The 26,927-nt window shown below is 35.4% G+C and overlaps 2 protein-coding genes across 2 annotated transcripts in view; both read right to left on the bottom strand.

The window, feature by feature from the left end:
* The window catches only part of LOC128990688 (integrator complex subunit 5-like), a 39,283-nt gene extending 29,381 nt beyond the window's left edge, over positions 1-9,902 (bottom strand). The window contains exons 1-3 of the mRNA XM_054413207.1: positions 9,741-9,902; positions 843-1,088; positions 161-296 (exon numbers count right to left, since the gene is read on the bottom strand). Coding sequence (XP_054269182.1) covers positions 161-296; positions 843-1,073 — 367 coding nt within the window. The 5' untranslated portion in view covers positions 1,074-1,088; positions 9,741-9,902. The remainder of the gene's footprint in view (positions 1-160; positions 297-842; positions 1,089-9,740) is intronic.
* Positions 9,903-13,557: 3,655 nt separating this feature from the next.
* The window catches only part of LOC128988837 (cyclin-L2), a 35,576-nt gene continuing 22,206 nt past the window's right edge, over positions 13,558-26,927 (bottom strand). The window contains exons 3-6 of the mRNA XM_054410523.1: positions 17,871-17,991; positions 16,739-17,008; positions 16,139-16,380; positions 13,558-15,623 (exon numbers count right to left, since the gene is read on the bottom strand). Of these exons, the coding sequence (XP_054266498.1) occupies positions 15,410-15,623; positions 16,139-16,380; positions 16,739-17,008; positions 17,871-17,991 (847 nt within the window). The 3' untranslated portion in view covers positions 13,558-15,409. The remainder of the gene's footprint in view (positions 15,624-16,138; positions 16,381-16,738; positions 17,009-17,870; positions 17,992-26,927) is intronic.

Genomic DNA, 26,927 nt, shown 5'->3' with positions numbered 1-26,927 from the left:
AATTGACCAAGCAGCAGACAGAAAACAGTGGAGGCAACTTGTTGGCGAGACCAAAAACCAATTTAGGTTTCGAAGGCCAAGGAGGTGAGGTGAGGTGAGTTGATCTTATCTTCAAGCTTGATTCAAAGCCTTAAGTAACTCAATAAATGAAACAGCTCACCTAACAGTTCCAAAGACCAGGTGGAGATGATAGGAGCCCAAGACTCAGTGTTACAGCTGACGTAGCTACATAGAATAGTGTGAATCTCTGCAATTGTGGCCTCCTCTGGAGTCATACTCTTGGTGCTGGCTTCCTTCTGCAATTTCAATTCAAAGTACAAAATGCAGTAAAAAAAAGACGGCCTAATATTTTTAACGTCAATCAAAATAATTACTTATCAAGAAGAAAATGCTTGTCCTAAATATGCTACACAATTTATTTTACAAAACATGGTTGTCATTTTCTTTTTGTCCTTGTATTTGCCTGTCCACGGGGGATTCAAAGACCTGCGTGTAACTGAGCCAGCACACTGTACCGTTTACTGTGTACTGATAAAATTTAGTGTTTTTTTTCATAACTGATCCTTTAGTTCTAAATAAGAAGACACCTTAATATTGTATCATGACACGGAAGTTCACCAGGCTTTAAAAACTGAGGGTAAGGTACCATTTAATACGGCTTATTTGATTTTTTATGCTTTAATTGCTAGCAACTGTAAAAAATGTAAACGTAAAAAATCATCCTAGACTAGCTGTTTCACAAAATGAGCAATAGAAAGAGCAAAATGACCTGGGAAGGCCCTTATTCCCAGTTAAATCGTAATTTATTAGACCTATGACTATTCATTAAATACTTAGCCTACCTGGATTTGTTTTACGTAGTGTGATACTGCAGCATCAAAGAGTGAACAAAAGTATTCCAAAACAGCATCACGAGCAGCAAACAAGTTTTTTAGAAGAGATAGTGCCAAATGGGCAAGGTTTGAAGGATCCATCTCTGAATGACCTGAGGTTCCAGCGATAAATTTGCGAAAATCGCTATACAAGTCAGCTGGTTGAGCAGTTTTACTGCCGCTAGGTCCTTCACCTTCCATTCTTCTAAGTTGTTTCTAGAAAATATAAATAAAAGATAAAGATGTTGTTAAAGGTTTATTGCAGACATGTTCCATCACAATGGTAACATACAATACAAAGCGTTTCCGGATCCCGTCCCCAGGAGGAAAGACTTAACTAACACGTTACAGCCAACATTACACAAAAACCCTACAATTTATTTATTTATTTATTCACGGTAACACAAATAGTAGTTAGCATAATCAATTACAAGATGGCATAATTTACAATGACACTACATTACTAGGTAATGCAATTAATATCAAACAAAACTGAACTTGAAATAACTTTGGGTAGGTATGTTATTCAAGGACAAACAGCAGACAATAATAACAGGCAATGCAGACAAAAAACAATCAATAACAGGCAATGAAAGGCTATAAACTAGGTGGCGTTCGCAGAGGCATCCACAAAATTGAGCGGAGTCATCAAGGGTTCATATCATATTGTTTTTGTCAGGATTCAGTAAAAACATTAGTTTTTAATGCTACGTCGCAGACACTTCCTACGTCGCAGACCTGTTTCCCTCCCTTCCCATAGCATCATAGGATTGCAAATACCTTAATCTTATCGTCATAAACAGTTCCCACACTCCGGACAACTCGCCTTGACTATACTTCCTTCACCACTTCCTACGTCGCGGACCTGTTTCCTTCCCTTCTAATAGCATTTTAGGATTGCAGATACCTTAATCTAATCGTCATAAACAGTTCCCACACTCCGGACAGCTTGCCTTGACTACTTCCTTCACCACTTCCTACGTCGCGGACCTGTTTTCCTCCCTTCCCATAGAATTTTAGGAATACAGATACCTTAATCTAATCGTCATAAACAGTTTCCACACTCCAGACTGCTCACCTTTACTACTTCCTTCACCACTTCATACGTCGTGGACCTGTTTCCTTCCCTTCCAATAGCATTTTAGGATTGCAGATACCTTAATCTAATCGTCATAAACAGTTCCCACACTCCGGACAGCTCGCCTTGACTACTTCCTTCACCACTTCCTATGTCGCGGACCTGTTTTCCTCCCTTATCATAGAATTTTAATAATGCAGATACCTTAATTTAATCGTCATAAACAGTTTCCACACTCCAGACTGCTCGCCTTTACTACTTCCTTCACCACTCCTACGTCGCGGACCTGTTTTCCTCCCTTCCCATAGAATTTTAGGAATGCAGATACCTTAATCTAATCGTCATAAACAGTTTCTACACTCCAGACTGCTCGCCTTTACTACTTCCTTTACCACTTCCTACGTCGCGGACCTGTTTTCCTCCCTTCCCATAGAATTTTAGGAATGCAGATACCTTAATCTAATCGTCATTTAAACAGTTTCCATACTCCAGACTGCTCACCTTTACTACTTCCTTAACCACTTCATACGTCACGGACCTCAAGCTAGTGTCGTCATTTGATTACATTTATGATCCATACCGTTTCTGTTCTAATATCTGTGGAATAATTCTATCAGCTATTTGTTTATCTACTGCATTCAAAAGTCAACAGCTGATCATATGTCTTTCTTATGTGTCAAATACTGCTTCCATAAGGATTACATTGAAACTTTGAGACCCAGTGGGGCGGATTTCTGAGAGACTTTTTTAACGCCATATACAGTAGATGTTGGCACTCACCGATATGGTCTTTATCACCAAGCAAAATTTGAAAACGATTGATTTAGCCGTCTAGGAGGAGTTTGCGTATTACGAAATGCATAAGAGTCGAGGTATAAGAGCTTCGCTCAATAACAGGCTATAAATAAAAGCTATAGGCTAAATACGGCAAGCAATAACAGGCAATGAAAGGCTATAAATGATAGGTTATAACTAACAGGCTATAATACAAGCTATAAATACGGCAAGCAATTACAGGCAATAAAATACATGCAAAAAATAACAGACAATACAATACAACCCAATAGGCTTCTAGAGGCCTATTTTCAATTGTATCAAATTAGGCATATTCGATTATCATATCAGATTATCATATCACATAGTGTGTTCATTCATCTAGATGTTAAGTTAGGTGCTCTATAGTGTAGGGGAGGGCGGGGTAATACCGTACACTTAAGCATTATTGTTTTATATATTTAATTCTAAAGCTTCTATGAAATTGACGATTATCACATTTTAAAGGAATGGTAATTTGTTACAATTTCCTTGGTTCAAAATTGGAATATCAAATTAACTTTGAGTGTTAATCTAACTTTACTAAACCCTTACAATGTGCGGTATTGCCCCGAGTGCCGGGGCAATACCGCACGCAAGTTAGGGGCAATACCGCCCTGTGCGGTATTGCCCCATCATGATTAACATTACTAGTGAGGCAGCAGAAAAAATATAGAACATTTAGTTTAACGTTTTATTTAACTACACAAATAAGTAAACACATACTGTAGCATTTCTAATTACATTAAAATAAAATCAATCTCTGTTTAGAGCGCTTAGGGAATTGTACAGCATGAAAACTAAAAGGAAAACTGTTTTATGACGACATACAATTATTGTACTGCAGTTAAATCTAACAAGAGCAAAATACAACAAAGACACATAGCCTTAACACAAAAAAAGAGTATTGTTTTATAAGCTTAAAATGAAATAGAATCATGGCTCAAGATATCGTCTTTGGAATTTAAAAAATGAAAAATTAATGAGCTTTTGTGTTGCCGTTATCTTATGCAGATCAGTTTTTGCAAAAGTCACAAACGAAATTTTCTGCTGTGTCATATCCACTACATTCAGCATGTACCCAGCCACTGCAAAAAACACACCTGAACCACAGTTCCTTGTTTTTTCCAAATTCACCACAAAGTAAGCAGACAGAGTCTTTATCAGTGTTGGATCTTTTCATCGGAGTTCCCCTGAAGTCAGCAGGATCAATGTCATCAATCTCTTCATCGTTACAAAGTTTCTTAGGATCCAAATGATCATCTTCTGATGATGACTCGAAAGAGATGTTGCGACGGCATTTCTTTTTATCGACGTGTTGATGGCCGACCTTTGACGCATACTTCCGTGGTTTGCTTTTACCTTTGACCTTAAACTTAGATTTACCTAATGCTAGTGAATTTGCTTTGTTTTCTTTCTTTTGTAGCTTTTCTTTTTTCACGACTGCAGCCTTCTCCAATTTATCTTTATTGGGGGTCAAAGTGAAAATGGTCGAATGTTGTTTTCTGCCGCTTTTCTTCGGTTCAAGAAGAACAGGTAGTGGAGAAATATCTTTAAAAGGCAAAGCAATTGTTGGCTGGTTTTCCGGGTCCTCCTCTTCGTCGTCAAGGTCAAAAGCAGTTTCTGCAGGCCTACTAGAAGTTGTCGGGATGGAGAAGTTGGTAGCTCTATCAATTGTGGCAGCATCATCTTCTTCTATGACAGGACAACCAAAATTAGGTTCTTCTTCCTGGTGTAGTTGGACAAAGTCGTCATCAGTAAATTTTGTAGGATCGAACGGATATATTCCAGTTTTAGAGAACCCAGAGACGCCCTTTTCTATGTTGGCAATTCTTGAGTAGGCTTTTGTGAAGATCGGACAAATGTCATAAGGTGTTATTTTCTGATAAGGGTTTGTTCTCATGAAATTGTCACATTCTTGATTAAAAGCAGCTTTTAAGCTACTGAAGATGGTTACATCTAAGGGCTGTAGTCGATGTGAACAATGTGGTGGTAATGTAACAACAACGATCCCATTGTTCTTACAAAAGTTGTAAGCCTCTAACGTAACATGACTTGTGTGGTTGTCCATGATCAAGAGTACAGTATTATCCTTCGACGACTTTGTAAACTCAGCAAAATGCTTCAACCATCTCGGAAAAAGATCCTCTGTCATCCAACCATTTTTAGTGCATTGGTACACAGAATTTGGCGGTCCTCCTCTTTCCAGTGCAGGTGTCATCCTTTGCCGGGGAAAATGAACATTGGAGGAACATAGGTTCCACTTGCACTGACCGCACAGCATACTGTTATGTTTTTTCCTCTCTCCCAACTAGTTGCAGATCCGACTTGTTTGGCTCCTTTAGGCGCTAAAATCTTTCCCGGTTTCTGTACCGTGGAAATTCCAGTTTCGCCAAAGTTATATATCCTTGACGCATCAAATTTGTGAATTTCCATCATAGAAGATAGGTTGGAGAAAAACAGCTTAACCTCATTCGAATTAAATGCTGAGATGCGGTTAAGACTCGTGGCCTCTGGCTTTCTCACACTAATCGATGAATTTCTTCTAAGAAATCCAATTAACCAATCCGGACCTGCCATTTTTGTTGACTTATTAAATGTGTGTTGAATTTCATTTGCTTCAGCATACTCAAAAACCAATCTTCTAAGTTCTACGGCAGATATTCCATAAAACGTCTTTGCCAATAACAATACGTGTTTGGCAATGTCCTCTTCTTGTTCTTTGGTGAACACTGGTTTTCTGCCTAGGTTCACCTTAGTGCAATCACCACTTTTTAACCTGTCTCTCAGAGTAGAAAGTGGAATTTCATACCTCTTTGATACCTCTCGTTGTGACATACCATTTTCCCTCACGTCATTTATGGCACAGCTCATTTCGTGTTCACCCCATCCGTCCCCCCTCTCGGTTGTCCTCTTTCTTTTTCGCACCATCTGTAAAAAAAAAACAATAAAGTTGTATTTCAAACTATATTTAAATTAAATTATGTGATAAGGCAATACTTGGCATGGCTGGAATATCATTAATTCAAAAGAACTTCATATATACACCTTAATTATCAATACTTGAATGCTTAGGATGCCAATAAATAATCTTTTTATAACATAGGTCAATATTGTAAAACATGGGGCAATACCGTACACCTCGTGCCTTGTGCGGTATTGCCCCATACTAAGTGCACGGCATTGCCCCAAAACGACATGACACAGCATTTTAAAAACCTAACCTCTAATAAGAACTCGTAAGGACTTGAGTTTGGTACTAAAAAATAGCCAATAATATGGTCTATTCAAAACTGCATGTTTAAAAATAGTCACTAATAGTATGCATTACTTACCTCAGTTCCAGTAAGTATCTCAAATAAGAAGAAAATCAGCCAAAACACAAAAATCTTTCGTCACATTAACGTGAGTAGTGGTAGAAGCGTCGCGAACGGCTCAATCTGTTTCAAATCGTCACCGCTAGGAGCAGCACTTCATAGTACTCGCTCCAACCACCAGGGGACAAGAAAATAAGGTGAACAGTATTGCCCCGCTGCACGGTATTACCCCGGTCTCCCCTACACAATATCTATGACAATATTGAAAATAAAACAAACCTAACCCAGCCATATGATTCAATAATAGCAATAATAAATTATATATCACATTTTGGGTTATTAACTTATCATTTTGTTTCAGAGTGAAATCCAATCAGTAGGCTTAACAGTCCGTTCGTAAATATTGCTGGGATCGATTAAAATCAAATCCTCATTTCATTTTTCAATCCTTTTTCTTGTCTTTCTTATCAAACATAAGTAAATTACTCAGCACTTGCCATTGTCAAATTTAAAAACAATATTACTTTACACATAACGAGGAAACACAAACTAAGAAACATTTACTTTACAATATTTATAAAAAGCTAGGCCAACCAAATCTGGTTTTGTCCTTGGCCGGCCTCGCGTGTTGTAAAACAGTTTCTTTCTTTGTTTGTGTTTCTTTGTTGTATGTAAAGTGTTTTTTTTTTTTTTTTTTTTTGGTACTTTCCTGTTAAAGGGGACATTCATTATTATCGGTGATTTCTTTTCGATATAGCCTATCGATATTATTGTTTTACTTCACGATACGTATTCCTTCTGTTTTACTTCCTTCTGTTCAAATGATATAAATTACAAATTAACCCTTTGAGTGCCAACGTCCGGGGAACCGGACGTTTTTAAAACGAGCCAAAAGTGCCGACGTCCAGCTGACCGGATGTTTCGTAATGATCGAACAGTTGTCATAACAACCGAATGGATACTCGGATTCTTTTAACCCATATATTAACATTGAGTCGAAAGTTACTAGATGCGATACATCGATTTTCGTTGGTCGAAATATCGAAAATTTGATTTTTACGAAATTTTAACCTAAAAATCGCCAGATTGCGCTCAGCATTTTTAGCGCGACCTTAGCTGGTTAGTATTATATAACAACTGTGATATTGATGCTGTGATCTCTATGTTTATAAATATACTTTGTTATTATCTCAATGTTTATTGTCCAATTGTAAATAATAAATGTAGACCAAAAACCAAGCCAGGACCTAGTAACTGGTTTACACCTGAACTTGCAAACATGAGAGAATATATCATTTACCTTTATGACATATGGAAGGCTAATGGTAATGTTAATGACAAAATGAACTTTAAAAATGCCAAGAAAGTTTACACAAAAGCTATGAATGAGGCAAGAATTTCTGCAAACAACAAACTAATTAATAAATCAACAAACAAATGCAAAGCGGCCTGGAAGATAGTGAGAAGTGAATCAGGGCAGAGCAAAGTACCGACTGAAATATGTCTTTCGCCTGACACCTTTAATGATTTTTTTGTTAATGTACCAACAAGTATGACTCACAATCAGAACTCAAATTTACCAGACTATTATAAACTACTTAGTAATTTAAAGTTTACCACCAACTCAAATAAATTCTCATTAAAAAAAGTTGATATGAAAACTGTGAAATCAATAGTAACTAGTCTAAGCTCCTCTCGCAGCGAAGATTGTTTTGGACTGTCGAACTACCTATTGAAGAATATTATAGACCCTATTCTAGTACATCTCACCTACATTGTCAACCTAGTATTAGTTACAGGTGTTTTCCCAAATTGTTTGAAGCAATCAATAATTAGTCCTATTTTTAAGAAAGGTAGCAGAGATTTACCAGAGAACTACAGACCAATTGCTATTGTCCCCATTATAAGTAAGATAATCGAAACTTGTTTATTTAGGCAAATGTATGATTATTTTACAAGTAACAATTTGCTTAGTACTAACCAATTTGGTTTCATGCCTAATTCTTCAACTACCAAGGCTGTAGAGAGCATTGTAGATTATATCCTCAATGGTTTTGAAAACAATTTTGCCACAGGCTGTAGTATGTTAGACCTAAGTAAAGCTTTTGATATGGTTTCACATGTTATTCTTTGCAGGAAATTGGAGTATTATGGTATTAGAGATAAGGAACTAGCTTTAATTAGAAGTTACCTTAGCAATAGATCTCAAGTAGTTAAAGTCAATAATGTTTTTTCTCAACCAAAGTCAGTATTAGCAGGTGTTCCACAAGGCTCGGTCCTTGGGCCATTCTTGTTCTTAGTTTTTATCAATGATTTTGCTGTAAATGTTCCATGTTTTTCTGTTTTATATGCTGACGACACAACTATTCTTGAAAAAGGTGTAAATATCCATAATGTTTTAAAGCAGCTTAGTTCCTCAAAAGATTGCTGCAAAGTTTGGTATGGTGCAAACTACCTACTCCTGAATGAAAATAAAACTGAAAACATTCTCTTCACACTCAAAAATAGTATTAGTCATGAATATGAAGATCTTTTAAAACCTGTTAAGCTGTTAGGAATTGTGTTAGACAGCAAGTTAACCTGGAGTAGCCATATTGACCTTGTATGTAAAAAACTTGCTAGAGCTACTTGTTTAGTGAGGAAACTCAAACAGTGTGTCAGTTCTGAGGTATTATTAATGGTCTACTATGGTGTTTTCAATTCTCATTTGAACTATGGCCTGCGCTTATGGGGAAATAGCGCTGATGCAAAAAGAGTATTCATATGGCAAAAGAAAGTCATTCGTTGCATAGTAGGCTTAGAAAACAATCAAGAACATTGTACAGATAGTTTTATTAGTCTTAAAATAATGACGTTACCATGTATGTATATTTTTTGTAATCTGGTTTATGTTAAGGAAAATATAGTTAATTTTAGTGAACAATGTAATCAACATGAACACAGCACGAGAAACAAACATAATCTTGTAACACCTTACATTCGCCTTCACAAATCATTTAGAAGTCACAGTTACCAGCAATTTTTGTTATTTAACAAGTTACCATTAGTTGTAAGAAATCTACCTCTTGTAAAATTCAAAGAAACTATCTCAAACTGGCTAAAACAAAAAGCATTTTATAGCATTGAAGAATACCTTAAATGTACATTTCAGACTTAGACTAGAAACTTAAGATTTTTTGTACTAAAACTATTTGACAAAGCCTATTGTACGCTAATGTATTCCTGTACATTGTATTTAATGGCCAATAAACTTCTTGATTCTTGATTCTTGATTCGGGAAAAATCATCGGCATTTTTTTAGCGTTACTTTTATTTCTCGCCTGGCACTCTAAGGGTTAAGTGTAGTAAAAACAAATTAAAAGTAGGCCTATTTTTTTTTTTTTAATATAGCCTATATAGGCTATATAAAAAATTAAATTTTTAGCACGTTTTGCGATTTTCAGGGTGAAGTAGATGAATCTATTGCCAGTTTCACGCTGATGCCTTTGCCAAATGTAAAAAGTGTTCAAAATAGGCCAAATAATGAGAAAAAAAACTTTTTTCAAAATTCGTTAAAAGCCCCTAAAGTAGGCCTAAACAAATACCAATAGTAGGCCTATCAATAAGTATTAAACTAGGATTTATTCTAATAATTAAAATATGGAATGACTAAGTATTTACCTGCAAATGCCCACAAATCACATTTATTTGTTTTCTTCAGTCCATTTCCATGCATAGGCCTATAAAACCTTTTATATTGTATGGGGCAACACTTCTTATGTTAAGACATCAAACAAACAAACAAAATTAACCTGAAGTTACTACTGTTTAGGCAACGTTTAACCATGCATAGACTACCTATTATTTTTTTATCTATGGTTTAAGAGTTTAACCAAAGACTATCCAACACAAACTTAGGTTAGGCCTAAGAGTTCTCTCTCTGTTTGTTTACTTTACTCTACTCTGTTCTGTTGCTGTTATGCTTTTTTCTTTTGTTGTTTGTTCGGTTTTCGACCGTCGTGAGGTTAGCGGCTCTTTTCATCGGCGCTTTTTCGGATTGTAATTCCGGGTTGGTACACCTGCGGACGCCACCACAAACGTGTTTTGCAGGGATGTCGGAAACGCAATTCAATGACAATACGGTGCGAAATGATGTTTTTACATGTATAAAATGTCAATAATACCTTGGTAAAACGTGTATACACGTGCTGAAATAATTAATTCATGTATTGTTTAGGCATATTTGAGGCAGTATTGTACATTATACGTAGCTATGGCTTAACAAACCTAATTTAATTAAAACTCCTAACATAAAAAATTGCATAATCTTTTTCCTAAGCCCATCACATCCACTTGAGCTATTCTAATGGTAATAACTTATACAATGGTAATATACAGCGTATAGAATAATCAGTATGAGTATGATTGAGGCAGTCCTTTAAATTACGGAGCTATAAGGCCGATTCTATATGATTGATAGGATCTCGCGTCAGGAAAAAAGTGCACAAGGTATACCCTTAGCCCATCACATCAAATTTGAGATATTCTAATGGTAATATACAATGTGTAGAATAATCAGTATGAGTATGATTGAGGCAGTCCTTTAAATTAAGACGCTATAAGGCCAAATCTATATGGTTGATAAGAATTCGCGTCAGGAAAAAGTGCACAATGTTTACCTTAAGCCCATTACATCAACTTTGAGCTATTATAATGGTAATTAGCGATTATTCTAAACGCTGTATATTAACATTATAATAGCTCAAAGTTGATGGTGGTCGGCTTAGGAAAAATATTGTGCACTTTTTCCATAATATGGAAAAAGTGCACAATATTTTTCCATATTATGTCACCTGAATAAAATAACCATTAAGTTATGGTATATTATACCATAAACCATATAGATTTTGCCTTGTAGCTTCGTAGTTTATGGGACTGCCTCAATCATATTATTTATACTGATTATTCTACACATTGTATATTAACATTTGACTAGCTCAAAGTTGATGTGATCGGCTTAGGAAAAAGATTATGCACTTTTTATGTTAGGAATTTTAATTGAACGCGTTTTGTTAAGCCATAGCTACGTATAATGTACAATACTGCCTCAAACACGCCTATAAAATACATGAAGTAATTAGTTAACACGTGTATACACGTTTTATCATGGTATTATTGAAATTATATACATGTAAAAACATCATTTCGCACCGTTTTGTCATTGAATGCCTTTCCGACTTCCCAGCACAACACGTTTGTGGCGTCCGCAGGCGTACCAACCCATATCTATTGCAATCCGAAAAAGCGCCGTTTTGAAGTTCCATCCATTCCAATTACAACTTCCTCCCTCCTCAGTCCTCCCTCCATAGATAGCCTAGGTGACTAAGGAAATAAAAGTTTTGTTTCCCTTGTCTGTGCTACGACCTTCTCACCGCAGTATTTCACCTTCCTTTTTTGAACTTTTGGAACAGTTACACCGTTACACGGAACTGTTTGGAATAGATTTGTTAAAAACGTTACATTACAAACAAAGAGTTCCATTCCATTTCCTTTTTAGGTGTTCATTTTGATTTTCGTGGATCTCTGTCTTCAACCTTCATTTTGTCTAGTGATTGGGCACTTTCTCTTAAATCGATGGTGTAATTTCAAGTTAAAGAGCTCTGGATCAGTATGTCTGATAATTACCATCGCCGCAGCAAACCTGCAGACTACGCGAATTTCAACTTGTCTCATTACATTTTTACTAAAATATTTCCATAAACAAGTAAACTACAACAGTTTTAATTTCCTCCATAAGAATAACATGGGAATTTTATATTACACTTTTTTGCAATTTTCTCCGTGACCGTTGAGCATACAACAACGCTTCAATACACTAAATTATTTCTTTTTATTAAGCTCTACAAAATGGTTTCAAAAGAAATTGCAAAATGTTTTGTTTTTAGGGTCAAAAATGAGAAAACCCCATTTTCACCCTAGCCCCCATAAACCCCTGTGCCCATGGTCCGTTTATGCTGGTTCGTGAACTCGTTCGAATAAACGTAGGTTTACATGTTTGTACCAAATTCCATCAAAATCGGAACATTTTTGCTCGAGTTATGCGCTAACGGACACACACACAAATACATTATATATATATTAATTTGAACGGATGGTGTTTTTGGCCTCTGTGGACCTCAAAACGAAAAAGTAAATCGGTCTCGGGTATAGGTCTTACCATGAGACCTACGGTAATAGCTTATTCCCTATATGGGAAATTCGCTAAAAGTTTGAATGTTCAGTTTGTGACAAACCACTTGACAAACACTTTGCTAGTAAATTTACTTTAACGAACCATAAACGTAATGTGCATAGTTGTAGCATTAAACATACTCCTCAAGGAGTCCTTGAGGAGTATGTTTAATCTATGGTTGTAGTGAACAATCTGAATGTTCAAACAACCCGAAAAGGCTTATTTGCCCAGAGGGTGATTGCTCTCATCAATTTTCGTGGTTTGAAAACTTGATCCAACATATTCTGGAAGAAGCCCATGCCATTGAAATAATAGTTGAGGAGCTGAATTTCGAAACAGAAGAAGATAAGTTAAATTTATTATAATTATGAACCTTACAATAGAGTACCCATAAATAAAAATATAATAATAAAACTTTTGATTTTAATTTGTGCGCTTTTTCATTATGACTCCTCCATCAACAATACCTTATACCTTATAACTCTTACTCATTGTTAGCAAATTTAACAAAACTGTGCAATTTCCTTGAATAGTTTTCCTTAGTAATCTTTTAAGAATAAGCCGGTTTTCGTGATGCGTAATGTTTGATTTATTTATGAAGATGACTCACCCGCTGTCACAGTCCCACAGATCTGTAACTTTGTTTAATTTTAAGTTGAAAAAAAAATGTTCTTAATATATTTGAGTTCTACATGAAATTTAAAAAATTTATGAGTCCAAACACGATGTGGATACTTAATATCTACGACCTGAAAGTCGGACAAAACTGGTTGACGATACAGAGTAATTGTACTACTTTCAGATCGTAGATATTAAGTATCCACGTGTTTGGACTCAATATTTTTGGAATTTCATGTAGAACTCAAATATATAAAGAACAATAATTTATTTTAACTTAAAATAAAAAAAAAGTTACAGAATTGTGGGACTGTGACAGCGGGTGAGTCACTGTTTGTCTCCGGCCAGCTCAGTGAGCGGGTCGCAAGGGTGAGTTGAGTTCCGAGAAGGTTCCTAATCCGCTGGGTATCATAGCCAAACAGACGGACTATAGCTCTTACGGTACTGCATCCCTAACAATAAATTTTACACTAATTCTTACGGTGCTGTGTCCCTAACAATAAAGTTTATTAGACTAGCTCTTATGGAGCTGTGTCCCTAACAATAAAATTTAAACTAGCCGCGTGCTAAAAAAATTCTATTTAGTTTTTAATAATAATTTGTCAAAAAGTCAACTATAAAGGGAGTAAATAATGATATTTATCTTTTGTACATGAATTTATTTACAACTAATGTATAAAATAGTTTGACCCAATATTTACAAACTTACATTTTAATTACAGTGTCATTACATTAAAGGAGTAAGTATTACCATAAAAAAAATATAGTAAGCTCTGTAACATTTTGAGATATGAAAGCACATAAAAACTATTGACATAGCCATTAGTCTGGTAGAAAACTTAAGTTTGCTGATAGTTGGTGTCTTAACTCGCCTTTAAAGTTTCTATGGGTTGTGATTTGTTTTATCCACTCAAGCAACAAAATAATTTGATTTGTTATAACAATAGTATTACTCATCATTGTTAAGAGCTTGTATAAAGAAAAGGTGATTCAAAACAAGTTTGGCAAAAATTCAACAGCCGACTAAAGCACACTATGTCAGTTTTAATATAAAAGGAAACTAACAAAATTAAGTTGTCAAACCCACTAAAAATAGTCAAGTACCAAAAATCTCAAAAAATCACCTAAAAGCTTTGTTTTAACGCCGTTTCATAAAATGTTAAGACCACAACCGAGTTAATAACAATATGTGGTTATTTAAGTTATTAACTTGCACGACTAGTGTACTTGTACTTTAATTACTTTATGTCCACTTTATTCGATGACACTGACAAAAATTGTACCAACAGAATGTAAATGTAACACAAAGAGAAATAAAATTCTCGATAGTTAATATAAACTAGTGGCATGTAGTAAAACAAATTATTGTTATATTTAAAACTAAGAATCAAATGATCTTTCACACAGCAGCTCTGGAAATAATAAGTCGATGATTTTTAGATCACGAAAGCAGAATTTATCTAAATTATTTGTTGATTTGTAAACAAACTTCACAGACTCTATTCAACAGAATTAAAAGTAGCATAAAAATGAAAATACACATTCGTTTTTTAATCCCAATGAATTTTTAACGGGAGATATTTTTTGTTATTTGCCTTATTTCTTATTTTCTGGTAGATTTTGGATATAATCTGCTATTTTTAGTTTTTACCAACCCCATGGGACCAAGACCTTTAATTTGAGCCATCTCCCATCATCCTGTGATGTGAGCTTTAAAACTCTAACAATTTTGATTTTTTTAAATCGCTTATATAATTAGTAATATAGATTGTTTTTTGTTGCTATGAACTTGTATGTTAGAACACAGTTTGCGGTTGGGCTCATTAAAATAGTACTTAAACCAAAACCTACAAGATTTACTAAGCTTCTTCGGAAAATGGTTACCAGCAAATAATATTAGTTTTTTACATTTTAATATCTTTTAGGTCCAAGGTTTAAAAAATTATTCTGAAGGCTATTTTTATTGCTTGAGAACCATAGCAAGAACACACTATAACTAAATTGTTTTGTTTTAGTACTTCTGACAAAAACTAATGGGACAAAATATGGCAAAATACCTTCTATTTGAAGGGGAACTAAACATACAGTAGCATGTTGGTGATTTTAATGTTAGTGGATAAATATTGTTCATTATTATGTAAACATTTCTAGTATTCATTGTGAACATAATTATGTCAACACTGTTAAGGTTCTTAACATAATATGATAAACAGGGTGTATCGCAATTTAAATAGATTCTTTCTAGTAACAAAAACACACATAATGTAAACTTTTACAGGGCATTTAAAATATTTTATTTTATTAATCTTTTCATTGATTGACAATATTTGATACAAATACATCACTAAAAATTGATTTAATTGTACTATATGGATCACATCTTATGCAACTACTGTACAAGAGACGAGATGCCAGTAAGTTCTAATATAAATAATAAAACCTAAAATGTAAAATAGAAAAATGTATAATATAAAAAATTAAAACATTAGGACAGCTTGGGTCAGTGACGGTGCTTTGCTCTGGATTTCTTACTATCACTGCTAGGGTAATACTTGTCGTAGCTACTGGCACGCACAGGTGTGCGAGAGCGTGATCGGTATCTTGTCTTCTCACGCCGCTTGTGTGGTGGTGGGGAGGGAGAGGGGGTGTAGCTATTACGCCGTGATTTGTGAGACTTCTTGTTCCTACGATCATTTGATCTTGACCTGCCTCGGCTGAAAAATAAGACAGATTGTACAAAACTTACAATTTCAAGGCAATGACTACTGATTCACAAACAACTGTTAAAGAGTAGAAAATCCAAGTATGTGAAACACTAATAGGATACGGTAAATTGCTATAGGTTAGCAATGTTTAATTTAATTTTGTTTTTTTAATTCCAACCTAAAAATGAAAACACTCAAATAGGGAGAGTGTTAGAAGTTCTCTGAATACTATGTACTGCATACCTTTTGTACATAGTATTCAGAGAACTTCTAACAGAGGGTCTTACATGATTTCGATAGTTGGATGTTTCAATGAAAAATTATTATTACTGAAAATCTGCTAGAAAATGAAAACAGTTCTAAATAATCTCAATACCTTATTTCTATTGCAAGATTCTTCATAAAAATGCAAATCCTAGCCCTTAGGCCTACTATGTTTATAAATATTTAAAAATCAAATTAAGAAAACAACCTATTTCATAAAAACCCTATTTTACAGGATTAAAATCACGTAAGAGACTGACCTGTGTTTCTTGGAACGCTTGTGTTTGGAAGGGGTGCGACTACGACTGCGAGACCTGGACCTACTCCTGCTCTCACTGCGTCTCTTGTCAGAGTGGTTGTTCTTTGGAGAGGTGTTGTTGATGGGTGAGGCACCACTGTTGGGAGTGTTGTTGCCAGACAAGATGCCACGAGCTCGTTGTCGAGCCTCCTGGTACTCCCTCCTCAGTTCCTCTACCTTCTTCTCAAGCTCCTCTGAGTTGGGCTGTAAACAAGTCATCATAATCAATTATTGATGCTCTCTAACAAAAGGTCGCTCTTTATTTAGCAACAAGATCAGGGTTTGGACTGTTCCCTGTTCAATATTAAATATTAAATACCCCCTCCCCTCACAGCAATCCTAAGACTAAGTGAATTTTTCCATTTGCCTGATTGGATTTTAAAATGTCATATTTATTCCCTATTTATATAACATTAGATAAAAGAGTACTTTGATTTGCTGCTACAGGGAAGGTAATAATGGAGTTCTGGAGAAATAGTATTTACGAAACCAATTCCAGGGGGTACCAAATAAATGTATTTGCACCGAGGATGTACCTGATGAGTATTGTTATTTTTTTTACCTTGGACCTGACGTAGAGCCGCAGTATCCTCCTACAAACATCCTCTATCTGTGTCTGGGTTACATGAAAGAGGCTGAACCACGAAGGGGCCTTGGGTAGGGAGATCTTGAGGCGACGTGCCGAGAGGTAAATGCAGGCACACGCCACTGTCTCTGGGTCGTAGCGTACAAAAACGTCACTGCGCAACGCGTCGTTCATGTAGTTCCACGACAGCTGCATCAGCGACTGGTGTTTCTCGTAGCCTAGGACTTGCAGGTACATCACGATTATCTGTTGGCAAAAGAACACAATCAATTTAACCAGGTATAACCAGTGCCGTCCTTGGACAAAGCAAGGCAGGATCTGTAGGCGAGAAAGTAATTTTTAGTATTTCTTAAAATCATCTATTTACATTCCAAAGCAAGCGTTTGAATTTTAAAGAGTAGGTATACACAATGAGGTCTTGAGAATTGGTGTTATTGACACTGACAAAATGTGCTGAGTACAAAAATGTTAAATCTTAAATCAACATAACAATAATGAGAAATCTTGTAACTTGTAATAAAATCTTAATTACTGATCAATTCAAGTATGGTAATAAATTGTTGATGCTGTAAAAATATAAGATCACATACCCGGCAAAATTATACCTACACAAAAAAACCTGACAGACTAGACGTATCCGACAAGAAAACATGATCGAACATGAACTATGGCCAGAACTTGTTATAAACAAGAGATTCAAGGAGGGAAGTCTAAAAGAAATAAAGAAGAAACCATTTGTATTGTACAGTACGGTAATAATTAGAGTGAATAATCTTATGAAACATTCTTGTTTGAATTAAAAAAAAAAAATACTGAGCTATAAAAAATAGTAAATTAACTACTAAAAACTCTTTACAGTCCAATAGATTACTGTGTGACTGTTAAAAAATTACCACTTGACTTGGGGTCCGAAGCCTTGTATGACTACTTTTATTTCACTAACCCTGCTTGGTATTCCTCAAGTTCTTAAAAAAAAAGTTTTGTCTGGGGAACTCTTAAAAGAATGAACTAATTTTAGCCTATAGGACAAGTTACCAATCTAAACTACAAGTTTAATATTAACTGAACAAAACTACAATCAACATACAATATAGAAATGGATACTCACCTTATGAGGATGTTTAACATGGACACAAAAGCCAAGTTCTTTTAGAACTCTTCTTTCAGCCTTGATCACTTGCGTTTTGAGAGCAATGTAATGTTGGTCCAGGATCATTGGTTGAATTGTCCTGAAACAAACAACTTTAATGAAATATGAGTTGTTTACTCGACAATGTTTAAGCATTCTCTTTTTTTAAGTAATGCATAGGATTTTAAACACAATCTTTTTAATTGTAATGGATCAGAGGATTTAGGATTTGTGGATGTGAGTTTAATTCCGCTAATCTCTTTCAAAGCATAAATATGGTTTTTTTTTATAAAGAGTTTAGTTAGGACACAATTCATTAAGTAGAAACTACATTGATGACTGCTTTGAGTTAATAGTACATAAAAAAAATTACAGGTTTGCTGCAAGTTCTTAATTATGGTTATTAACGAAAACTGAGAACCATGACCCCAAACCATTGACTGCTAGGTGTTACCATCAATAGAAAAACCACATTATTGTAAAGTACTGTTTTTTTTTTACATTGCCAAATTATTAATGTAGTTTTTACGTCATTAATCTATGGGTATTCTGGAATTAAAAACAAGTTCCGTCAATTGACATAAATCTCTGCCTGCAGAAAACGTGTTAATAGATCGGATAAAAAATCACTTACCTATTACTTACCTGAATAAGTACATACTTACTACAATTGCTATTTTACGTAATTTAAAAGTAATGGTACTGTATCACCAAGCACTGAGAGACAAAAAGGATTAAATAACAAAACTATCACCACCCACTAACGAGAGCCTAACGTGTACAACCTTTGACAATAGTAATGTAAGAGCTGTATCTGTGGTGGTGGGCAACATACTACTGCGCATTTTTAAATCAAATCAAAGAAAAGGGAAAATAAAACAGTTAAATTGATCCAAGTAGTATAATGGTAGTAATATAATCATTGGTAGTTAGAACAAAGAACTTAAAAAATGATGTATTTAACTTTTGAAAATGTAAATAACTAGGCCTACATCTTGTACAAGTATTTGAACCTTTTTGTCTCTAAGATATTGGTTTTAGTATTCACTTAATTGCTATACACTGTATTTATATACTATTTTGTTGGAGAGAGTATTTGGCCCTGGGGCAATGTGTTGATTAAAGTTATAATTATAAGGTAGGTAAATAAACATCAACTTTAGACTGCCTCACTGACTAATTTTGTTCGACTGAACTTGATAGTGTTACTTCTAATTGAGTTACTTCTATTACTATTCTGTTATTTACTTTTTAATACTTTTCAATTAAATGGCGACCATACAAAGTATGCATTTTAAGCCAAGTATGAATGGAGATGAGTGTAGGATGAGTGGCGCGATCTTGTAGCCTTGTTAGTGACTAAGGCCGACATATTCCTTAGACACAGCTGTTAATTAATAGCCCATACAGCTAATGGCAACTAAGGGACCTACAGTTTATTAGTGAAATCCGAACCACATTTGTTACTTCTATTTTGTTGGAGAGAGTATTTGGCCCTGGGGAAATGTGTTGATTTTAAGTTATAATTATAAGGTAGGTAAATAAACATCAACTTTAGACTGCCTCACTGGCTAATTTTGTTCAACTGACTTGATAGTGTTACTTCAAATTGAAATAATCATAAATAATGCTTAAATTTATTGTTTACTGTTGACACTGTTAGAGTCTATAAATTAGATTTTGCTGAATATTTTGTATAAAAAAATATATAACTGAGGATGTCTCATTTCCTCAAGTTTCCTCAGTTGCTCCTAATACTTGTGGTTTAATCGTTGAAGAAAATATCCCGTTTCCTAGATTGCTGGCCCACTTCTGTCATACAGTGAAATATCAATTAACCATGCTGAAGGCCTGTATAGTGTAAGATTAACATTTTTTTTAGAACCCGGTGTTGTTATAAATTGTACTGAACAAAGTATAGAATGTAATGGTTGTCATGGCTTCCAAATTCGCTAGTGACGAACTAGCGAATGCTAGTGGATTGGCCTGTTTAAGGATTGTAGGTTTGCCATGTTACTCGTAAGGAGTTCTACAACGAAAGTTGGTTTAACGTTTTCACTGCCTTGTCCTAAACTGATAGGACACCTGAGGCTAGCCTTGTTGTGCAAATGTGATTGGCCTTCTCCAAAATTACCACTACTACATACATACAATTTTCTCTTTTGTCCCAGCAGGCATGTGTCGTATGGTGATGGATTTCAATAGGGGTTGACTCCTTAAATTACAAAAATTTAACACATTTCGTAATAATTAACTATAGGATTACAATTGATTTTCTCTTGACTTCCATTGTTAAGAGCTACTTAACGATACTGAGATTAGTAACTTAGGAAGTGAGGAATACAGCACTAGAATTTGAGTTGAGCTAGCTTGGTCCTTCATACAGGTGGCAGGAGCTCATGAAGACCTTACTTAATATAAAGAAACCCCTCATGTATTTCAATATTAAAGTAACAAAAAAAAACTTACCAGTTTTAATCCACACCACATTAAATTAAGTCATAACAGGGTCACAAAACAAACCTTGGAAGCTGTTGTAAAGTAGACAACTACAATGGTTAAGAACAATAGCATAGAAATCAAAGGTCCACAGTACAAAGTTCAAACCCTGGAGACAAGACGATGAGGACGACAACGCAGTCTACGTTATACTTCAGGTACGTGCACATCTTAACTCTACCGTATAATTTCCGTAGGCCAACGTATAATAATTTATTAAGCTCAGTTAATGTACAACAAATCTGGCGACGAGGTTTTAAATTGTTCAGTTCGTGTGTAAATGTTAAAATGTAAAGAAGTTTCTCCTGTTAATATTTTTAGTGCGATTTTTCAATATATTTAAATTGTCTCAGGTTTGGTTCCGCCATTTTGGAAGTTTCATTTCATTAGAAGTTCGTCCAAGTCGAAGTAGAGTGGAAGAAGGAACAGGGTTCAAGAACTGTTACAAATAAAGTGCCGGAGAGGAGTAGTTGCGCTTCAAGTGGTTACGAGTAAATAACGGCTTTTCAAGTAGCAGTTATTTCAATAACACACGCTCTAGTTTGGAGAGAAGAACTGTTATCTAGGAGCAGTTGCAGGAGCGGTAACGTACAACCATAGATAAATCATACTCCCTTAGTAGATTTGTCATCCTTATGGAACAGCTGAAGCTAATTTTATTGTTTATTCTGTACGTCCAACTGTAGAGGTTATGTTTTGTTTACAATTTTTTTCTTGTTATTTCAGTCATTTAAATCATAATTTAACTAAATAAAACAATTTAATCATAAACAATAACTGGTCTCCTGGTTATATAACCAAATAATAAAGCACAAATCATGAAAATAACCCTAAAATAATATAAACAAAATGTTGTCTACCCCAGCGATCAGTGTGGACGTACATGAACTAGACACAAAAAACAAGCTTCAAAATTTACAATGGGATGAGGAGTCTACTTGTGTTGCTTAGTCTATGGTACATCTGAGTAGCTAGTATTGTTTCAGTAATAAGTATCCCAGTTGGTTCCAGTTGCAGACGATTGTTTGCTTCACTAGTGAACTAAAAGGGATAGTGGAGTTGAAATGGAACAAGGGTTTTGAAGGAGAAGCGGGGAAAATTCCTATGAGTCATAGTTTGCACTTTTCAAGTCTGAGTTTGTCGACAATTCGACAAACTATATATTATATATATATATATTATATTTCGAGTTGATAAATGTTGTTTTTTTATCTTGGCAGCCTACCAATATGAACTTATCTATCGGAAAGGCTCGGAGATATCAAATGCAGATGCCTTGTCCCGACTGCCATGCAATTACGACCAGAAGGAACCTGAAGAAATCAATTTCTTTTCTACATCTTACAGTTTGCCTATAACACATAAGGATATAGGCCTAGCATCAAAATTTGACCCAATCTTGTCAAAAGCGATGGATTACACCTTACATGGGTGGCCTAATCATGTTAGTGAGGAGTTGCAACCGTTTACTGACAAAACACATCAATTATCAGTAGAATTAAATTGCTAATTGTGGGGAACTCGAGTGGTCATACCCCCGACTCACAGAAAGGAAATTCTTAATCTACTACATTCAGAGCATCCCGGTGAATCACGGATGAAATCGTTAGCTCGTAGCTACGTTTGGTGGCCGGGTATGGATAAGGATATTCAAAGATATGTTGCAGAATGCAATATTTGTCAATCAACCAGGAAATCAGTACCAGTTGTACCTCTTCAACCGTGGACATGGCCTAGTCAAAATTGGCAACGACTACATCTTGATTTTGCAAACTTTGAAGGCAAGGACTTTCTTATTTTAGTAGATAGTCGTACTAAATGGGTTGAACTGTTTTATATGTCGTCCAACACTACATCCTTGAAGACTATAGAACGTTTGAGAACATGTTTTGCAGCCTATGGGTTACCTCAAACAATTGTAACTGATGGAGGCCCGCAGTTCACTTCAAGTGAGTTTAAGGAATTCTTGACAACAAATGGAATCCACCATGTTCTCACCCCTCCATACCACCCTGCTTCGAATGGGTTAGCTGAAAGGATGGTACAAACCGTCAAGGAAACCTTTTTAAAACAACTTCTACACGACCAGAAAAATCAACCTAATCGATCCATCCAACACAAAATAGACAATTTTCTCTTTACCTACAGAAACACTCCTCATTCTATTACTGGATGCACACCTTCAGAAATGTTTTTAAAAATGAAACCAAGAACACCATTGAGTCTTCTGAAGCCTAACTTGTCAGCAGATATGAATCGGAAACAAGAAGTAATCAAGAACAGTGCTGATAACCGTAGAGGCTCAACACGAATGTTTGAAGTAGGTGAAAACGTCTTTGTTCGCTCGGTGAGGAAGGAAAAAGTGAACTGGTTACCCGGAAAAGTAATCAAATGTATAAGCCCTGTAACCTATTTGATTAAGGAAGGAAACCGCACAAGATTTGTTCACGCTGATCACCTAAGGAAGAATCTAACAAAAGAAGAGGAACATAAAGAGTGGCTTGTGCCTGAAATAAAAGAACCAGAAATCAGACAAACAACAGAACCTACAGAGCCTAGATCTCCTCAAAAACATTCACCTAAACATCGACAATCAATCAAATCACCACTTAGACCTTCAACAACTATATCGCCACCTAAACCTCAAGCAAATTTAGGTAGTCCAAGAAAATCACTAAATCAAAATTTCAATGATGGAAAACCTCAACAAGGGGAAGACACAGAAGCTATCAGGCGGTCCCAAAGGACTCGAAGAGCGCCTGATAAAATGAATCTATAAGAAAAAAAAAAAAGAGTTCCCTTCCAGAAAGATGTGTTTTGTGTTTTTGTTTTATATTGGAAGGGAAATGTTTTTATAAGGTGAAGTAACCTAACAAGTTTTAATTTTTTTTGAGAAGAATAAGTTTTCTTTTATAAGTCGGAGGGAGATGTTGTAAAGTAGACAACTACAATGGTTAAGAACAATAGCATAGAAATCAAAGGTCCACAGTACAAAGTTCAAACCCTGGAGACAAGACGATGAGGACGACAACGCAGTCTACGTTATACTTCAGGTACGTGCACATCTTAACTCTACCGTATAATTTCCGTAGGCCAACGTATAATAATTTATTAAGCTCAGTTAATGTACAACAGAAGGGTTTAAAACCTCAGAGAGGACTAGACTTGAAACAAAATACAATAGACTCATAATTTAAAGTTGTGAGTTACTGAGTGATCGTGGATAGTCAAAATAATAGTTAATGCAAACCCAACGTAATAATGAAACATTTTAAATGCAATATACATATCTTTTAACTTTTTTATTTTATTTATTTTATCTCCATAGATACATCTATTAATAAAACAATATTGGAGAGCCCCAAGTTTAACCGTAGTAAAAACAAAAATTTTAAAAACACAAAATGTAACTCATCAACTCATTGGTTGCAATCGGTAACTCATCGGTGGTCGGTGAAGTAAACAACTGTATAGTCTGCCCACAAGATGATAGACCTCCTTATACTAAAAGTCTTGGCAGTCGCTAAATAACATTAATTTAACTTGAATAATTTTTTTGCCATCGTTGCTAATCCGCAGCTTGATTAATCCTATAAATTGGCAGAACGGTCTTACACATGAATGTTCTCTAGGAATATTTCAATAAACAATTTGTCTATTGTCTCTCATCTTGGGTTAGCTGAGCCTATTGGAAAAGAAAAATCATTCATACTTTGGCAATTTTACTAAACAAACATTTCATCTTTTTTAGTTTTACAAATAACCTATTTTGAAATCTAATACTAATTACTGTACCAACTCGGAAAGTAAACAAAAAGATTATTGCAAAGAATGCTATCTTATCAACAACTACAACCTACTAATACCCCCGCCGTAGCAAATCTGCCGACTAAGCGAATTTCCATTTGTCTGAATTGATTTTCAATTAAATCTATTTAAATAGCATTAGGTTTAGTGAGTACCTAGGTTTGCCGCTACAAGGAAACTAAAAAAGTGTGTGTTTTAGTCAAATATTAATAGCTTTAAAATAAATAAATTTACCAAGTTGGATCAAAATCACACATCAAGGAAGATTTTTCGCATTTTCTCTTATGTTTGTTTTGTTGATTTGCTTGTTTTGGTCCATGGAATATTGTTGTTTTTGTTTTAGCACCCAAATTAGCTATCAAAATTTTCTTGAATTAGAGATTATTATCGAAACTTCTTCCTGTTTGTTAACTTTTATTTATTGTTGCTATTTATTGTTATTTGTTATATTGTTCAATTATTGTTGTATCTTCTTATGTATTGGCTACAGCCGTTGGTCAATAAATAAATAAATAAACACAGTCAGGGAATCATGGAGGAAGCTATCTGGGATCCAATTTTTAATGGAAAATCGTTCCTCCAGCTTTGAATCTGAAACTGTTGAAACCGATGTCAGTGAGCTAACTACACGCCCACAAGTGATCCAGTAACTTGAGAAGATGTGTTGGCAGGGGTGCCCAGAGGGGGGGCACTGTGGCGCGTTTGCGCCACAGGAATTTTGGGGGGGGGGCTTATTTTGAGATTTTTGGGGGGGATATTTTTTTGCTAGCTGTCATAATGAATGTATAATTTTGTATAAGCAGCCCAAAAAAGTGTTTCTAAGTAGCTCACTATCACCACCAACAACATTTTGCCGTGCGTAATTAAGATAGCTTCTAATGGTAAAAACGGACCTTGCCAGACAATCCTTAATGTGCCAGTGTCGAATTTTACTTGCTACATATGTTTTGGTGGTTCTTTAACTCCACCATCGTCAGGATTTTAAAAAGATCCACTTCTGGAGGTTTCGTCAGAATACGACAAACATTTAATACAAAACACGAAACTATTACAGATAGGCCTGTCAATTCGTACATTGCCGTCGACAGGACTGGAAGTAAGTAAAGTAAACTGAAACAGGTTCAGGTTATGACGGTCCGACGTGGTCTGTAGATTGTCGTCTGCGTTTTCAACAGCTGATATTGGACTATTGTAGTGACTGAGAAGAGTATTAAAAATATAATGGGATTCAGTGTTTTCACTAAAAATTTTTTTGTTCTGTCAATAGTTTTATGTATATTTCAAACTTCTCAAAGTATTTAATAAATTTCCTTTTCTGCAGTAATGTAGAATGTCGAGACCATATAAATTGGTTATTATTGTCAATAATTTTGAATGGAAAAATCAATTATGAATCCCCCATTATATTTTCAACACTCTCCTCCGTCACTAGAATTAGTCCAATTTCAGCTTTTGATGACACAAACACCAATCCAGAGACCACGTCTTTCGCTTTCCGTCATTACCTCATTCAGTTTACTTCCAGTTCTGCCCGCGGCAATATATATACAGTATATATACACGTGAATCGATAGGCCTATCTTTTATCGTTTCGTGTTTTGAGTACAAACGGATTGTCTGACAAGATGCGTTTCTACCATTATTAGTCATAAAAGGCAATCCTGGGGCTATCAAAATGAATTATAAGATTATTTCGTCACAAAAACCTTTTGTACTGGTGGCAATTATTAAGAGATACTGTGGGTATTTTGCCCGACGATTTTTGTAGAAGGCAGCCTGGGAGTGGCGAGCAACAAGTCTGTCTTATTTCGTGACTCTGCCTATAATTTTGATATAATATCCTTTTTGCCCAAGTATTTAATGCACTTAAAGCTGTTTGAATTCTTAAGCCCTGTAGAAATTAACGCCACCTAATATATTGTACAGTTACAGTACTGTGTTGGAGTAGAGTAATTCACCGAGTAGGCCTATATTGTTGTACGTTTTTTGAAGACGTTGTCTGTTGCAATACTGAGCACACATATTGGCTGACAATACAGATTCTGAATTGTAAATGAAAAAACTTCTAATTCGTCCATTAGTTAGATTTATATTGATGTATATGACGTTTCATATTAAACATTTAATTTTGATTATCAGCAAGTTTGTTTTTCGTACCTCAAGTTTACTAAATACTTTAAATGCTTGTTTTATGAGGTAAAGGGAAAATTGTCAGATAAATTGGTGAGGGGAGGGTAGGTTTAAATAGACGGCAGTATAAATTGGGGGGGGGGCTACTCCTTTGGCTTGGGGGGGGGGGGGAGATTGCGCCTCTGGGTTTGGGGGGGATGGGCACCTCTGTGTGTTGGACTAGGTATATGGAGATTATACATTGTTGTTAACTGTTGATGTTGTATTTGTGAAGGACATGAAAGTGATGCTAGTGACGACGTATCAGCTGAACGCATATTGCACACAAACAGGCTCAGAGCAAATGAGAAGGCACTGGCCTATATGGAGCAGCGACCAGAGGCTCTGACGTCCAAAGTATTCTGCCTGCAGCGATGGCAGAACACTGCAGCCAAAAAAAAGAGGAGCTAAACTCCACCAGAAAACTATTTTTAATTTATCTTCTCCATTGATGTGTTTACAGCATAATGTAACAAAAGAGAAGTAGTGAATTTGTCAACAATAAAGTCATGTAAGTGTTTCTTTTACAATCAAAAGTTTAATAATTACTAACCTAACCGT

Source organism: Macrosteles quadrilineatus, unplaced genomic scaffold (genome assembly GCF_028750875.1).
Source record: "Macrosteles quadrilineatus isolate MER2022 unplaced genomic scaffold, UCM_ALF_1.0 Scaffold_3__2_contigs__length_128488019, whole genome shotgun sequence".
In the NCBI taxonomy this organism is placed as follows: Eukaryota; Metazoa; Arthropoda; class Insecta; order Hemiptera; family Cicadellidae; genus Macrosteles; species Macrosteles quadrilineatus.
The sequence above is the reverse complement of the archived record's forward strand: the minus strand, read 5'-3'. Positions and strand labels throughout refer to the sequence as shown.